Source organism: Hippichthys cyanospilos, chromosome 4, assembly GCF_059441005.1.
Source record: "Hippichthys cyanospilos isolate Australia breed blue-spotted pipefish chromosome 4, RoL_Hcya_1.0, whole genome shotgun sequence".
NCBI lineage: Eukaryota > Metazoa > Chordata > Actinopteri > Syngnathiformes > Syngnathidae > Hippichthys > Hippichthys cyanospilos.
In genome coordinates, this window is record NC_142372.1 from 5,557,028 (window position 1) to 5,575,018 (window position 17,991).

General features: G+C 40.0%; 1 protein-coding gene across 4 annotated transcripts in view; it reads left to right on the forward strand.

Moving 5' to 3' along the window:
• The window catches only part of akap13a (A-kinase anchoring protein 13a), a 79,859-nt gene that overhangs the window by 60,275 nt on the left and 1,593 nt on the right, over window positions 1–17,991 (forward strand). For 3 of the 4 annotated variants that reach the window (XM_088412748.1, XM_088412751.1, XM_088412749.1), the window contains 21 exons: window positions 1,175–1,337; window positions 3,718–3,785; window positions 3,896–3,965; window positions 4,354–4,504; window positions 4,599–4,735; window positions 4,852–4,998; window positions 5,435–5,691; window positions 6,154–6,279; window positions 6,520–6,637; window positions 6,863–7,111; window positions 7,195–7,271; window positions 9,007–9,188; window positions 9,967–10,049; window positions 10,143–10,331; window positions 11,919–12,080; window positions 12,362–12,435; window positions 13,918–13,962; window positions 14,166–14,216; window positions 14,671–14,943; window positions 15,653–15,832; window positions 17,217–17,499. In XM_088412748.1, the coding sequence (XP_088268874.1) occupies window positions 1,175–1,337; window positions 3,718–3,785; window positions 3,896–3,965; window positions 4,354–4,504; window positions 4,599–4,735; window positions 4,852–4,998; window positions 5,435–5,691; window positions 6,154–6,279; window positions 6,520–6,637; window positions 6,863–7,111; window positions 7,195–7,271; window positions 9,007–9,188; window positions 9,967–10,049; window positions 10,143–10,331; window positions 11,919–12,080; window positions 12,362–12,435; window positions 13,918–13,962; window positions 14,166–14,216; window positions 14,671–14,943; window positions 15,653–15,832; window positions 17,217–17,499 (3,085 nt within the window). The remainder of the gene's footprint in view (window positions 1–1,174; window positions 1,338–3,717; window positions 3,786–3,895; window positions 3,966–4,353; window positions 4,505–4,598; window positions 4,736–4,851; window positions 4,999–5,434; window positions 5,692–6,153; window positions 6,280–6,519; window positions 6,638–6,862; window positions 7,112–7,194; window positions 7,272–9,006; window positions 9,189–9,966; window positions 10,050–10,142; window positions 10,332–11,918; window positions 12,081–12,361; window positions 12,436–13,917; window positions 13,963–14,165; window positions 14,217–14,670; window positions 14,944–15,652; window positions 15,833–17,216; window positions 17,500–17,991) is intronic. The other variant, XM_088412750.1, reaches the window with a different exon arrangement.

The window sequence follows — 17,991 nt, forward strand, 5'->3', positions numbered from 1 at the left end:
ATTGTTCGTATGCAAATGCTTTGTGTATTTACCAGTGTATGAGATCATTGTATGATCATCTTGGCTGGACAAAGTTCCAGAGTGTAATGGTGAGCCTGTGTTGTAGTGTTTTAACACTGAGTTGTGTGTAATTTAGCTGGTGCGCGGCAGTTTTGTGATTATTCGAAATATTGTCATCAAAGTTAGTTATTTCTTTTTTTTTGAAAACAGGTCTGCTGACAATTTATGTTGATTCTTTTTTGTGGAACAAATATTTATTGACGATTAAGTTAATGATTTATTTTTGCAAACACTATAAAGCCAAACAAGACACTTTATGTTTATTTTTTTTCTGCGGACAAATATTTATTTAAAATTATTTATTTTTGAGAAAAGGACTGACATTGATTGATTATTTTTTGTGGAACATGATTTCTGAATAATGAAATTACTTCTTTTTGATAACAATTTTCTTCTATGATCAATAAGGTTGATTATTTTTTTGTGGACCAATACAAATGAAGTCTGAAATGGTCTGAAGTTTAATAAAGAAAACACTGATGGCATGTTTATTTATTTTTTTTTTTTTTAATTCAAGTCAAAAATGCTTTGCACTGGTTAAGGGGTACTTGGCTGAAAAAATATTTCACAGAAGGTACATCACTGAAAAAAAGGTTGCGAACCACTGTCCTATATGCTAACTGCTGAAGCTAACATGAGCGGAGCACGACTTCGAGGTTTGATGGTCATTTCAAAGATTCACCTGCTTATCGCAGCTGTCATGTTTTGAATTTGAAAAGTGCCATCTCGCTACTTTTGTCCATATAGCGTAGTGGCTCGTATAGTAAAAAGAAAGAGGAAATGTGCATCAGGTGCTTCCTTCCTCTTACATTCTGCAGTCTTGTTCTTTTTTTTTTTGCATATAGCACACAGGGTCATGTCTGTTTTTTTTATTTTGACTGTGAAAAGCACAAAAAATGAGCTCAACTACAAGATGCACTATTTCATATAATGACGCAGTTAATCGGTAGCGTAAATAATGGGCCGCCTAATATTGGAGCCCCCCCCCCCATAAGAGAAGTGATAACGCCACTCGGCTGGTTTCCGATAAGGAATTCCCAATATTTTGTTGTCGTCGTGCCTCCTTGCCCCAACGTCACCTTTTTTTGTTGTCTGCCGTGCTCCACTTGTGCAGGAAAAGGACAAGGACAAAAAGGAGAAGGAGGCCAAGGAGAAGGAGAAGAAGGCGGTCAACGGGCATCACTTTGCCCCCGTGTGCTCCGGTCAGGCGCCGCCGTGCTCCCATTGCTCCCAGTGCAACAAGGCCCTCAACAGCAAAGAGCTGTTCCAATGCACTTGTAAGTACCATCATGTGTCCTCAAAGTTTGTTTTGCTTGTGTTTCCACATGAGTTGACTTGATGATAAAAGTCATGCTCACTTATTCATTTAACAAAATGGTTGAGGTTATGGTTTTATGGCTGAAATTCATCAGACAGTACTGGGTTTGATAATAATGAAATAATAGAAGAGTATATTGATAGTGTTTTTGGATTAATACTTGTAGAATTTGTATCTCATCTTACATGCCAACTGGATGCTTAAAAAAATTTTGCTTGTAATGTCAGTCTGATTTAAAAAATAATAATTTGTATGATGGTTTTTTTTTGTAATTCAATTTTAAATATCTTTTTTTCAATTTTTTTATTTTTATTTGTATTTAAATTCTGTTTATTACTTTTATTTTCTATTTTAAATTTTGGATATATTTTTGTACTTACTGTTTCAATTATTTTTGTCATTTTTTCAAAGTTTTAAAGTTTAAGATTGTGTAATGTAATGAATTTGTATTTTTATTTTGAGGTTTTTGTTTCCTCCTCTAGTCCGTTATGCATGTTTTATATTTTGTATTTGTCAGTTGTATTTTATATTCATTTTGATATTTTATGCATAGGTTTAATTTATATTTTACTTCAGTCATTCATTTATATTTTATATTTTTTGCACTTTTTCTGCATTTTATTTTCATTTATTTCTTTGTTTTTCAGTCAATACTCTTATCTTTTTTATTGAAGGTTCTTTTCTTGAACTTTTAGGCCAAAATGAATGCCATTGTGTAAGAATTGACCTTTTATAACGAACCCCTCATTAGCACCATATTGACTTTTACTATCCCAAAACAGCTGCAGATTCAATCACAAGTCTGGTTTATGAGACCAAAGAGATGAACGCGGCAAGGAAAAAAAAAGCAAGAAAGAGGATGTCGCTGCTTGCGCAATCTTTTGGCGCAACAGTCTTAAAAAGCAGAATAGCGGCTCTCTGCTCATGTGTCCCATTGTGCTTGTCGTCGCTACTGACGGTGTTTCCAGACAGATGCCGGCCTGAAATACTTTCAGGCATTCACACAGTCACTCTTTTGTATGAGCTTTAGGCAATGTGCAGGGCCTGCCTCCGCAAGATGTCATAAAAAGCCCTCGTAAAACAGTTTAAGAGGAGAAAATGGTCGCGGGACTCCGAAGTAATAATATGTTGCATAATGTGCAAGGTGAGCAATTAAAAAAAACAAAAAAACATGCAATTCAATACAAGATATTCAATACAAAATAAATTAAAGGCAAAGACTACAATAAATTATAATATATTAATCTGAAGCAAAATTATTCAAAAAATAATTGCTACAAATCAGTTAAAATAAAATAAGTACACAAAAAGAAACAAAAAAACCACGCAATTCAATACAAGATATTCAATACAAAATAAATTAAAGGCAATGACTACAATATATTATAATACATTAATTTGAAGTAAAATTATTCAAAAAAATAATTGCTACAAATCAATTAAAATAAAATAAGTACACAAAAAGAAACAAACAAAACGCTGCAAAATAGCAAAAAAAATATTAAAACTATAAATATATCAATAAAATAAGTCTAAGATATAAAGTAAATAAAGGTAAAAATACTTATAAACATACCAATAAAAATGGAAATACATACCAGACTTTAATGTTTCTCTGCCATGGGAAAGAATCACTTAACTTTTTCTTTCACTTCGACTCAGATGAGCGCTTGCATTGACATCATTATAAAAATGGGAAGTGTCCACTTTCGCACGGATGTTTGGCGTTTAATAAACAAAGGTTAACATTTGGTAGGCTGGATTCCTTTTTCCATTTTACCACGCACAATGTCATAGGCCACAGCTCATATGTTCTCAAACTGAGCTTTGATAGACATTGTGCTGATATTACTGTATATTGCGATATGATATTGGTGCTATCTGACGACACGTTTCTATAAAACTGTACTGTATACAAGCTTTTCAAGGCAATATAAATGGGGGTTACTAACTCCTGAAGTGGTAGGGAGGAACATATGGTATTGTTGTTTATCCCTAGTGCAGTCAAGTCTCTGTAAGTCCACCTAGTACTTTTCAATAGCAATAGAGCGAGAGATGATGTATGAGTCTCCGTTGGAAACAAGAGTATGTTTGTCCTCCAAACTCCAGACCAAATCACACTTTGGCAATCTCCCTATGACTGTGAAACTTTCCCATGCATAGCAATGGCTAATGTGTTTGTCAGCCATCTTAGTCTCCATCCCCCCCCCCTTCCCAAGTATTACCCCCGTGTTGCATCACGCACCACAATCTGCTTTTCATTAGAGGGCCAGTTTTCCAGCCACCACACCTTTTTTTTTTTTTTTTTTTTCACCGCCTTTTTCCCACTTTCTTTCCAGTCTGCAACGCATGCGTGCACAAGAGTTGCAGGGACGGCCTGACTGTTTGCGCCAAGGTGAAGATGAAGGTAAAAATGCTCCACCGATTCATGTCTCGTGGGCCAATACTGACGCTGCCTCGCTCTTTCTCACTTTCACGTTCCGTCTCTTTCTCTCTGGTCCTTTTAATGCTCGCCAGTTACCCAGGCAGCAGTTTAGCACAGTGCCAGATTCCAGCTCCTTCCCTGGCGTCACCATGAGGAACAAACGTGAGTTGCGAGCATGACGCAGAGTAAAACGTGAAGTGTTGTACAACAAAGTTAGATACACATGGTGTAGAAGGTCTACATGTGAAAGAGCAAAACGGCTTCCAGTATGGTGCAATTGAACACCGCAAGACCATCAGAAATTCATTTTTATATACAAAACTTTTTTCCCCCAAATTTTCATGACATTTCTAGTTTTTAACTATACAAATGATTTCCTATATATTTGACTATTAGCACTTTAAAAATATGCTCTGATTATAATTGAGATAAATATTAGGAGGATCAATTACATTATTGTCACTTGAAAGGAGTTCCTCTGGGATTCCTTCTAGATCCCCTTTTGATGTTTTAAGCACCAACTGAACAGTTTACTTCTCTTCGTGTCCAGCTTGCGGGACGAGGGAGCGCCCCTGGTCGGCCATCTTGTCCCCAGAGGACCACACGTCTTTAACACTGCCACAATCGCGCCGCCACACCAGCCTGATGCCTTTCCACGGCAACAACCTGTCCAAAAGTCTGTCCATTAGCAACATCGCCGGGTGAGTGGGCAGTACCATTTGCGCAATGTCTGCATCTATTTATAATTTATGCACAATATGAGTGACTTATGTGTCTGTGTATGTGTCCGTGTAGTCCAGTGTTTGATGAGATTCCCATCAAGGGTCTGCGCTATCTATCTCAGTCCACCGACTCGCTCAACAGGACCAATCAGGTCACAGAATCCATGGAGTCACTCACTGACGAAGGTCATTACACACCATCGCAACCATGTAAATAAATGGATACCCATTACCACTCCTTTATGAGGGATACATTCATGAAATGTCCCCCCGCCCCCAAAAAAACAAACGTGGCAAACTGAAGGTTTTGTCTGTGTCTGCCACAGGGACGGAGATGATGGACAGCCAGCTGATGGGCGAGTTTGAGGGTGATGCGAAGGAGATGGAGGCTGACTCCTGGAGTTTAGGAGTGGAGCAGCAGTACCTGCAGCAGTTGGACCGCAACTTAGTCAAGCGGCAGGACGTCATCTATGGTACACACATTGCTCATTTTACCTCGGGAAACTGTTAGGACCCCGGGACTCGCAGCACTAAAGAGCTATGGGTCCCAACAGAAATGTTTGGAACGCTGAAAATTGAGCAGTAAAAAGGACAAAGTAAATCTAAGGTTAAAACTGCATTTACAAGAGCAAAAACCGACAACATATATTAACAAATGTCACAGTAAAATTGATAAAAAATATTACAATGAACTTACATGTAACATCTGTCATCATCTTCTTCGCAATCACCGATATAACTTAGTCCATTATGTCCGCAAAGTCTGCTTTTTACTTTGAGCAACCGTTTTGTTCCTCTTCTCGATCATCTGACGTGTTTCATTTTCACTTTTTACATTCTGGCTGATTGTGTATTTTTTGACTTCTCGACCGATTTATGACATATGCAATTTACTGTACTTTACCGCAGAGCTGATGCAGACAGAGATGCACCACATCCGGACGTTGCGCATCATGTCGGAGGTGTACAGCAAGGGCCTGCAAAAGGAGGTGCAACTGGAGCCGCAGATACTGGAACGGCTCTTCCCTTCCCTGGACGAACTGCTCGAGCTCCACACGCAGCTTCTCCTGCGCCTGCTGGAGAGGAAGCGTGAGAGTCAGGCAGAGGGCGGGCGCACGGAGCGAGGCGTTATCGTCCACCGGATAGGGGACATCCTCCTTAGCCAGGTGAAAGGCCAAGTCCTCAAATAGATTTCCACTTTTCAATGAAAAGCCTTTAGATGGCAATTTTTCCCACGTTTGCATGACAAAAACCTCAGACCCATTTTCTGAAAATTGAAATAAATTTGGTTTGAAATGACAGAAAATTACAATTTGACTGCTAATTGGTTAAAATTTGCATAAAAGTAAATAATGAGCTTGGCTCTAAGTAGGCTTCTTTTTTTTCACTGGTTTGCACTCAGCAAATAATTAAAAAAAAAAAGAATAAATCGACGTTTGACCATGCATGAGGAATAATGGTGATTTTAATATTGAGCACAATAATCATGATTATTATTATTTTTAATTGCAATTGTGTTTTGCTCTTTAACCCCCGCTAAAACGTAGCTGTCCGCGTCCCTGCAGTTTTTTTTGAACACATGGGTTATTTCGTGTATCTGATTTTCTAATAATGTAATATTTGATTAGTTCTCGGGAAGCAACGGCGAAAGCATGAAGAGGATCTATGGGAGATTCTGCAGCAGGCACAACGAGGCCGTCAACTTGTACAAGGACCTTCTGACCAAAGACAAACGATTCAAGGCCTTCATCAAAGTATGTCTGTCTTCTTCTTTTTCCTATTTTTTAGGCGTTTTAAAAGTACAAGTGATAGAATTTACCCACAAGGGCTTCTTCAATACAATATGACCGCTCTTGAGTTTTCGTCATGGTTTCTTGAGACTCTTTGATGGCTGAATAAAAATTGAGTGGATGATTTTTTTTCATTCAAGGGGGAAGAACTATGGGAATTTTAGCAATTTAGATATTGTGTGTGGTTTTTTTTTTTCTAATCAGAAAAAGATGAGCAGTAGCATTGTTCGGCGTCTTGGCATCCCAGAATGCATCTTGCTGGTGACTCAGAGGATAACCAAGTACCCCGTGCTGATTCAGAGGATCCTGCAGCACACTAAAGGTCAGACAAATCAGATCAGTGCATACCTGAAGCACTGATTCCCAACCATTGTGCCATGGCAAATAAGTGTACTGTTGAAGATCATCTTGTGTGCATGCGGTAAATGATGCCCGTTTGAAAATTCTACAAATAACGCATCTTTGTTTATACCGCCGCACGCAAAATGCCAAAAAGAAAACCAAACATTCCCTTAACGCTGACTGACTTGCTTTCTTCCGGGCACAGAGGGCGACGCCGACTACGAAGAGCTGTCCGAGGCGCTGCGCCGGGTGAAGGAAGCCATCGCCGGCGTGGATGGCCGCGTGAACGAGCACGACAAGCGGCGGCGCCTCAAGGACTTCCACAGCCGCACCGATAGCAAGTCCATCATGATGATGAAGAGCGGCCAGATCTTCGCCCGCGAGGACCTGCTGCGGCGACGGCTGGTCCACGACGGCGCACTGCAGCTCAAAAGCAACCAGGGACGCCTCAAAGGTGATTTCCCTAATCGTGATTATTTCCCTAATAATAGGGGAAAAAAATACAGAAAAGTCGTAACAAGTTCTCTGTCGTTTCAGATGTCCATGCGCTCCTGCTGTCCGACGTCTTGGTCTTCCTCCAAGAGAAGGACCAGAAATATGTCTTTGCAATGCTGGTGGGTATGAAAAAGCACCTACAAACCGTCCTAACTCACAAGCAGGCAAAAAAAAAAAAGTTATTAAATATAAAAATGACACAAAAATACGACTCCAAAAGTCCGTAAAAATACAATGTAATAATTACAGGGGAGAGAGAGAATCAATATTTACTTTTTGCATAGTGTCACCTAAAAATAAACAAGAATATGTGGGGAAGAAAAAGACTAAAAATAAATATTATACAACTGAGCATATTTTGATTCAGTGGTTCTCAAATGGGGGGACTAGGGGGTACTTGAAGGAACTTCAGGAGGTACTCCAGATTTTAAACAAAACAAACATGCAAAAATCCTTCAAAAATATTTATTCAGGTAATTAAATGTTTCAGGAAAATATAAGTTCAGAAAACAAAATTTATGTTCAGTAAATTATTCAATTTCATTATTTTGGGAAAAAAAAAAAAAAAACAGATTGTCCCCCATACGAGAATGGTTCGACCCAACTTCTCACACGCCACCTCTTGTTACCTGTCAAGTTGATGATTTATTTTTATTAACTGATCTCTACTATGATCTTTTTCAGTCAACAAATATTTATTATTTCTTTTTTTGGAACCGTTCTGACACTTTATTTATTTATTTGTGGACAAATATGTATTAATAAATAAGTTAATTATCTATTTTTTATGCGCAGATCTCTACTGTAATCCAAAAAAGGACACTTTATGTTTTAATATTTTTTGCGGACAAATACATGATAATAATTTAAGTTAATGATTTATTGTTGTCAACAGCTCTATACTTACTCTATAATAGAGAATAGATACACTGTCCAATTAAAACATCTAAATGGAACATTCATGTATGTTGTGTATGTATTTTTAATAACAAAATATAATCACATACACAAAAAAAAAACAAAAAACAATGGCATGCCAAGTATCGCATAGCTATGAGCTCTTTTTTCCACCTGAGTACGCACACTGAGTGAGCGAGAGGAGGGGGGGGGGATGTGGCCGCCTGCGGCAAAGAAACCACACTCATCATGGCGAAATTGCCCAGCCGTTTCCGAGCGGAGGCCTTTAAAAAGACAAATAACATGTTTGTAGATTGGAGGGCAGCCTTGGGCAAAAACACCCAATAGTGGAGCGGAGACCTCCACCAAGTCCAAACCGTCCGAAATCTTCGATTTGATTTTACTCACGTCCTGTAGGTGGCAGTAATATATGTTAAGTAACCACCCCCACCCCCCCCACCCCACTGCAGCGTCATCTGCTGGATCTGGTGGGTCACTGAGGTCACCCCCATCCAAGCAGACTATAACATGAAAGTCGATTTTTTTTTTTTTTGCTTACTATTCAGTTTTGTGTTTTTTAAATGGTATCTTGCCCACCAACAAAGAAGAAAAACACCAACATGCTGGCTCATTTTTCATTATTTACCTCTAAATTTACCCCTATAAACAGATTTTTTTTTTTTTTAATATTTTGCCTGCTTTTTCCCTCTATGAATGATATGAACTATTTTCTATTGTCCTCCATCCTTTCTCATTCCCTCATTCCATCCAACTCTACTCTAATCTTCCACTTGTATTCCCCTGCTCACATTCGATGCTTCCTGTCATTTTTCCTTTCCCCCGCTCGCCGCTTCACCGACCCATTTCCTGCCCGCTGCCTCATCAACATCATCACCATCCCTTTTCTCCCGTCATATGTCTTCCTCCCCCTTCTCCCCGGCCCTCCCACTCCGGTAGGACCAGCGTTCTACCGTCATCTCGCTGCAGAAGCTGATTGTGCGCGAGGTGGCCAACGAGGAGCGCGGCCTTTTCCTCATCACGGCGGGTATCGAGAAGCCGGAGATGATGGAGGTGCTGGCGAGCTCCAAGGAGGAACGCAACTCCTGGATGCAGCTGATACAGGACGCCATGCAGTCCATGTGAGTACCCCCACCTCAATATTACTGCTAAACCTCCATGGACATCCCTTTGGCCCTGAGTCCTATTCAAAAGGAAGTCATCAGTCTACAGCAAGGGTGTCAAACTGATTTTTATGGTGGGCCACATTGTACTTATAGTGTCTGTTAGAGGGCCGGAATAAATCTAAAAATAGTCTAAAAAAGCTTCAATTTTAACGTACCCCTTTAATTTCTCTAAATTCCTGAAAATTTAGGACTTAAAAATAGAAAAACATGTGTCTAATAAACGCAGTTTTTGCTGGATTACATCTTTACCTAGTTTTGAATACAGAGGCCGATAAAAACTGTTCAAAAGATAGATCGGGAACAGAAAATTGTCATTTTTGATGGCAATCTGCTAGATTAGTAAGAAACTTGAAATCAAATTAGCATTTGGCGGGCCACATAAAATGATGTGCCGGGCCGGTTCTGGCCCCCGGGCCTTGAGTTTGACACCTGTGGTCTACAGTATTATATAATGCCTTGAATATTGACAGGCAATTATCAATAAATTCCAGCTCTGTGGTCAAAAATCAAAAAACTCACCTATTGGTTTTTTTTTGTAACGTGTTAGGAAATGTTCCTGAAGTGCAGGTGTGGCTGAGGGAGTTTCTGCCTTACATTGATAAGATAAAGAATAGAGAATTCCAGTCAAATTTGCTTATAAATCCCACCACAGAATAGATATTAGACCACCACGGACGGATGGACGGATGGATGGATGGACGGATGGATAAAATGTTGCTTTTGTGCGGCGCAGGGAACGGGACGAGGACGAGGGCATTCCCAGCGAGACCGAAGACGACAAGCGGCAACTGGAGCTCAAAGCCAAAGAAATGAGAGGCGAGCAAACGAGTTCAAAACGTCCTCCGGATGCTTAGTCGGTACGGGGCGTGATTAAACCGCCACCCCTCCGTTTCCTTTCTCCATATTTAGATATGCTGAAGCAGAAGGATTCTGAGATCATGTCCCTGCTGGAGGAGAAGGTGCGGCTCTTCCGGGACATGTGTGAGGTCTCCAGCCCGGTGGAGGAGGCCTGCCGGCAGACGGAACCCTTTTTCAGGTCGCCGAGCGGGCCGGAGCCCCCCAGGGGGGCGTGCGTCATGAAGGACGCCCTGCAGGAAGGTAAGCGGAGGAGGCTTAAATGCTGCCGATGAGTCTGGAGCTTCATAAGGATGCTAGAGATGTTTGTTATTGCTTCCAGGCCCTGCTGCTTCTCTTCTAAATGCAAATTATTCTCACACTCCATTGTCCTTAAGGACACAGCTGCGGCGAAGACTCTTTTTTGTTTTTCTGACACCATTCCACAACTTCGGCGCTAAAGTGACTTTTAATGTCTTTTACATTGCGCAGTTGCCTGTACGCCGCACTCGGCGAACACACGATTCACCCCCCCCCTCCACAATTTGCGGCGTGTCCATCAATTTGCATCATAGAAATAAATGGGGCGATTAGAAATAATCCATATTAAAAAAAAAAAAAAAATGCGTATGGCGTCCTCGGTCACGTAACGTGCGCCTCGTAGGATTACTATAATGGCTCCTCCTGCCAGCACCTTTCGCTAAGAAATCGTCGACAGAGCCCAAAATCCATCAGAAACTGAATTGATTTTATTGTCAGCGAAAATTATATTCACAATGAGGATTTAAAAAAAAAAAAAAACCTAATGTGTGATTCATCATGCACTGGTGACTTTGTGTATGCAATATAGATGTTCTCTTTGCCATTTATGATTTTGATGACTGCCATTTCACACATTTTGTATTAAAAAAAAATAATGACTAGAAATCATCCACATTATACTTGTCGGGCTTCACTGTATTGCCCCCCCCCCTCTTTTTTTTTCCCCCCGTTTGATAAATTGTGCTCCTTTTCATAGTTGAGAATTAAATACAGGGGAAATTCCTCCCCCTCCATGTTTGTCCTTGTTTGTTAGCATGTAGCCATAGCAATTAGCGGTAATGAACATTGCTAGTTGACTCAGAAAACCCTCAATCAGGGCCCGTTGAAGATGTCTCGTTTTGTCCTGCGCTTGTTTTCTTTTTTTTTTTTTTTTGCCCGCCGTTCCGCTTCATTTCATCCACACACACGCTAATGTTATTTCCGCTTGATTAGATAAAATACACATTTGCATTCTCCCTCGCTCATCCCCAAACTACATTTTGTTGCTTCCGACAAAATTAAGATTCATTTCTAAGACGTTTTCCGATAAAATGTGCGTTTTGCTTTGTTTTTATTAAACAAAATGTATTTTAAAAAATAAATTAGAAATATTATTTGTATGAATACATTAATAAACAATAACATTGTTAAATAAAAATCAATTTTAAGATTTTTTTAAAATAAAATTTGCGTTTGCTTTTTTATTTAACGAAATGTATTTAAAAAATTACATGAAATAATCTATTTATGAATAAATTAACAATAAAATGGTTACTATTGTATGTCATTATTTATACATTATTTATACTTTTTAAACCATGACATTAGACTTCCATCGTTGCACTTGTAAGCTTCATAGTGAACATGGCAGCAGCACTAATGTGATTAGTCGCGCTGACGTCCACGCACGCACTTGTTGGCGTCTCGTCAGCATATTTTGAATGCGAAGTATGCGGAACAGGTTGTTGCTTGGCAACCGCTAATGTAACTCGGTTAGCCGGATGATTCGTTTACCGACCGTGCATCGATTTTTTTTTTTTTTTGTGATAGTGGAGACTCTGCAGACTCTGGTGAACAGCAGCCTGGGCGGGGCCATGGCCGGCATCCAAGATGGCGTCGGAGGAGGGGGAGGGGCGCCCGGCTCGGGGTGCTTACCCCGACGGGCCGAGACCTTCGGCGGCTTTGACAGTCACCAGATGCACCTCAGTAAGAGTAAGTGGCGAGAAGTCATAAAAAAGTGACTCATGCTTAGTATTTGAGGTATTGTTAGGATCCATGTTTTTTTTTTTTTTATCTTTGACGTCTTGGTTTGCAAGATAAACTTGTGTTGGAAATGTCCCTTTTGAAATTTATGGAGCTGTCTTCGTTAAATGAAATCGTGATAAAGGGCAATGGGTATTTTTCCCGCCGTTAATTGAAGTCGAAACCTATCGTCTAATCGCGTCGCTTAGTGAGGTCGACGCCGACAGGTCTCTTTGTCTGATATCCTGTAGACGGAGACAAAGACGAGAGCGAGTATGCAACCAGCGACCTGCGGAGGACTGAATCCGACAGCGTCCTGAAAAAGGTACACTGAGCTCACCGATTTGCTTAGTCATTATGTTTATTATTCATATGAAATTGTATTTTCCTGGAGCAATGAATTACAGTGATCCCTCCTACTGCAATCTCAGTACTTTGTGGTTTTTTTCCAGGAAAAATAAAAAGTATTTCAAAATAAAAAAATCATTTAAAAATGTGCAAAAATGTTCAAAAAATTGAAAAAAAAAGCAAAAAAGTACATTATACAGTACTGTATTAATCAAATAACGAAGTAATATTAGTTAATAACTATGTTAAGAATTCTTCAGTTAGAGTTCGCGACGTTATCTTCTTTTGAAATGCATGCTTTTAATTTGTCGGATCGCTATGCATTTCCGTTTCCTGTTTTACGTTCTCTGCGTCATTCGGCTCGTTACGGCGACGTAGTGAATGACAACGTAAGCTAATATTTATAGTTTATTATCATTTATGTTGATAACGCACGCTCCTGCCTATGTTTAGTAAGCGATGACTGTTTATTCTATTTATGTGTTCGTTTGTATAGAGGTTGCACTTTATAGTTAGTAGTTGTTGTTAGTTGTTGCTAACCCGCTAATGTCGGCTAAAAATACAGTCAATTCATAGATTAAGTGTTTATATGTTAGTTTACTGACTTTAAAACTACATGATACACCATACATGAGCCAAAATAAATGTGAAGTTCAACGTGATGACTTGCGTACTCTTTCTCGGTGCAGATAACCAGTCCTGAGAACAAATTCTCAACAAACTAAGTAATATGAGTTATTTAATGACTATACAATAATGTTAACAATGTTGATAAGGATAATGTAATGTTAAATAATAGGAGAAAGGAAGTAAAATAGGCAAAGAATACAAAAAAAGGATTGTTTATGGTTACTGCGGCTATATTGGGGCGTACATAGAAATCTAGGAACTGATACCCTACTTCGCGGGTTTCAGACTTCGCGGGGGGTTGACAGGCCCCATTAACCGCGAAGTAGGGTGGATCTCTGTACTTCAATAATTATTTTAAAGGATTTTTGCCTGTTTTATTTAAAATCTTGAGTACCCCCTTGAGTCCTTCAAGTACCCGCAGGGGTACTAGTACCCCCATTTGAGAACCACTGCCCTATGGTGTATGACGACATGTCTTGTATAAATACCTGCCTCTGTACATTATTTCTAATTGTCCTTTTTAGTTCTCTTGTGCTAAATAGCGGTTAGTAACTGTGGATTTTTTGCCCTACAAAGCGTAGTTTTATTGTGCTTGGTGACTGTTGTCAAGAATAACAGGCAAAGAATGATCACACATTACATAATGACATTAATACACATCACATAACTTGGTGGTTTTCTTGTAAAGTTGGCCGTTTTTGGTCCCCCTGTTGCATAAGCGTTACATAATTGTCTCCTTTTTACACCAGGATGGCCACACGCGCACAGGCGCCCACACGTGCACGCACACTGTCACTGATTTTGTCCTTGTGTGTGTGTGTGTCGACAGGGAGGAAACGCCAACCTGCTGCAGCTGCTCAAGAGGAATAGCGAGGTAAAGATGCCACTTCCTGTCGCTAACCTGATTAGCTTGGCTGCTGTTGACATGGAAACTAGCCGAGTTGTTTTTTTCCAGCCTCTGTATAGCTTGTTCTCATAGGGCCCCTCGCACTATCATCCATAAATCAATATGCGTCGATCCTTTTATGACTCTTTGTGTATGTCAGAGGTACTTATTTTGTTGTGTTTACCAAACAGCAGGTGCTTCAGAGTGTCTCCAATCTGCACTTCCTGCTCAGCACGCTGCAGGTACGACAGCACAATTTATGTCCTCATTAGCCTGATTTGTAACTCGAGTCTTTTGATTTTTGTCACTTTTTTTGAAGCCTTTTTGGGAAATAGCGTAAATTTCGGAGCGTAAGCATCTTATTCAATTCAATATACTCATTTTTTTTTTTTATCATTTTACAACTCTTTTTCAACACATCTTTTCAGTTCTATTTCATAGTTCCATAAATTGACACTTTGAACAGATACGATCGCTTTACTGGATGATTTCCCCCTGGTGGCTAGTAAAGAAAATGCAGATAAACCGCAGGGCTCAAATGAAAAAAGTCGCACCTTATAGTGTGAAATTTACGGTACTTGCTGAAATTACCATTCAAGGCTATAGCGCCCCCTGTTATTGAGTGTATCTGACACATCAGATGACAGCAACTGACATCTTTAGATTTGACATATATCTCCATATATTTTGCTTCAGGCAGTGGTGGTGCAGCAGGACAGCTTCATCGAGGACCAGCGTCAGGCCCTGAGCGAGCGCTCGCCGTCGTCGTGCTCGTCCTCTCGGCCGTCCTCGCGGCCCGGCTCGCTGATCGAGCAGGAGAAGCAGCGGAGCTTGGAAAAGCAACGGCAGGAGCTGGCCTCGCTGCAGAGGCAGCAGGCGGCGCACGCTGAGGAGCGGCGCCGGCGCGAGAAGGAATGGGAGCTCCGGGAGCGTCTTCTTGGCGACAAAGAGGCGCTGCTCAATGTGCAGGTATTGTGGGCCTGCTTGCGTGTGTGTGTGTGTGTGTGTTTATATATGTGTATATGTGTGTGTATATATATGTGTATATGTGTATGTATATTATATGTATATGTGTGTGTGTGTATATATATATATATATATATATATATATATATATATATACATATATACACATATATATATATATATATATATATACACATATATATATATGTGTGTGTGTGTGTGTGTGTGTGTGTGTGTGTGTGTATATGACAAATGTGACAAACTTTTATACAAGGTTTTATTCAACTTATACATAATTTTTTCTAATTTTAATGCAATATTTGATTAAAAAAAAATCAACACAGCCATTAATTCACATCACTTCTATTTCATAGTTCGATAAATGTACTGTAAGCTACAGGGCTCAAATCATAAGAAAAAAGTTATATAGCTTATCGTCCAAAATGTATGGTAATCTTACTTGTGACCAGGAATGAAATGTAGATCAATTATAATAGCGGTATCTTGAAATTTATGGTAAAAGTTAAATGCTGTTGCAGAAAAACAAATACAAAGAACAAGAATATTTAACCCTGATGTAATCGATCAATTAAGTATCCTGTGGACGTCGCTGTATGTCCTCGTCTCATTTTCATACTAAAGCATATTTCTAGGAACGTCTGAATCATATAAGACTGTAAAATGTAAGCAAGTTACCTGGTCGTCACCGCAGGAAGAGGATCTGTCCAAGCAGCAGCGGGCGCTGGACAACGAGAGGCGGGAGCTGGCCAGTCGGAAGGAGGACTACCAGAGGGACTTGGAGAGACTGAGAGACGCCCAGAGGAAGCTGGACAAGGACAGGGAGGCCCTGCGGAGGCAGCTCGACAAGATGGACGAGCTGCGACGCGCCGAGGTGAACGACCGCGCAAAGTCACTTTCAACGGGAGAAAGTAAAGTTTAAAAAAAAAAAAAAACATGGCCCGACCTCGCATGATAGAAACATTATAATAAATGAATATAATAAATTCGACGCGAGCGAATCTGGACAAAAACCACAGCCACCTGCAAATTTGTCAGCGATCACATTTTACAACGATAAACTCGTCTGTATGTGGCCAGATGCCGCATCATTGATTTCATGGGGGGAAAAAAAACGGAGATAGAAGAAAATGATGTTACTCTTCATTTAAGCTATGAGGCGTCGCTGTCACCTCTGTCGCTGCAGCCGCCATTTGTAACGCCTGCTGTTTCTTGTCCTTTTTCAAAAAGCAAGATGTTGTCTTAAAATTATATTTTAGTACAAGTATTTGACAAGTTCACACGGTAGATGAATGAACTGTCTTTCATACAATGGTAAAGAATGCATCATTTGTATTAGGAGTGCACAATTTTAAATCGCGATCACGAGATTTGCTGCCACGATTAATTCAGCCAATCCTCGGCCATATTAACGTTTAAAAAGCCTGCTACCGTACATGTCAAATCATTTTGTCATCCTACCACCAGGAGGCAATGTTTCCCACATGTTTGCGTGTCAAAAGCCTATGCTTTTCTCACCCTATTATTTACCAGTGTGAAATGGCATTGAGTTTCTCACCTGATTCCTAAGATATACGGTGCTAGCTGGCAATTCAGACCCGAAATTGGAAAAAATTCAGTTTGAAATGAACAAAAATGACATTTTGACTGATAATTGATTCAAATTTGCTTAAAAGTAAATAATGTGCTTGGTTCTAAGTAAGCTTCAATTTTTTTCACCGGTTTGCACTCAGCAGGTACGTTAGCTGTGTTGCCCTGTGTGGTTAGGGTTAGGGTTATTTATTATTGATATTTACTTTGATTTATTTTAGTTTATTATTATCATTTGTAAGTATCAAGCCTTGAAGCTTTGTTTATATACTGCTTGTTTTTAAAAAAAGGGCAATAAATAGACACGTTTGAACAAACACGATGAATAATCGTGATTTCAATATTGACCAAAATAATCCCGATTATTATTTTGGCTATAGTCGAGCAGCCGTAATTTGTAAAACGTAATGTAATAACGGATTAGATAGTACTGTCGAGAAGCTGAATTAATTGCTTGTTTGTTACGATATACGTTAAAAAAAACTTCTCATCTCATTCAAGTCTAATTCTGAACAAAAAGCCCTGATTATTTTCAAGAATCTTTCAGCACTAATAGAAATAAACACAGTAGAAAAAATATTCACAATTTACACAGCCAGAAATAAACGGAACACAAAATTCAGGCGTTTAGATGGCGTACTTACGGGTATTCCCCGACTGACTTACAGAGGACTCCGTCCACCGCCTCGGAAGATTCCCAGCTGGCGGGCAGCTGCCAATCTCTGGATCTGGAGCCCGTGTCTTCCTCGTCTTCCTCGTCTTCGTCGTCGCAGCGCTGCAAGGCCAAGACCCGCGGCCTCAACCCCTTCGCGTCCTCCTCGTCTTCGGCGGGCATCCTGAAAGCCGGCGAGGCCAACGCGCAGCTGTCCAAAAGTCTGCTGCAACTGGCCAAGCATCGTGGCAAGGAAGGCAAAGACAAGCGCAAGAAGAAGTTGAAAGGACAGGCCGCAGGTAGGCAGGCATCTGTGGGAATTATTATTAGCGTGCTTCGACGCAACAAGTCGTTCGTTGGCATTTCACCACGTTTAGACCGCTTAATATGATCTAATTTCTTAATTAACTGATCTCTACCGCCACCCACTGTCTTGAGGTGAAACACAATTCAACAAAGAATTTTCTGTTTACAAACATATTTTGACCGCCGCTCAACAGGAAATTGCAAAAATTGCAGGAAAATCAATGTAATAAATCCTTTTAAAATGCATCAGAAAACAAGTAATTATAATGGTTTTATATGGTCCTAAATTGGGACGACGATTATTTTTGTACACAAAATCTCGCGCGTCCTGCTGCAATCACATAGAAATGTCAGAATTGCTGCTTTTTGAAATTTTACATATTTTAATCATCGGCTGGAAATTTCAGCTCCCTAGCGCCCCCCTCCCATTGAATCTTTTATGATCTCTTGGAAAAATTCAAAGGAATTTCCATAATTTGTCACAT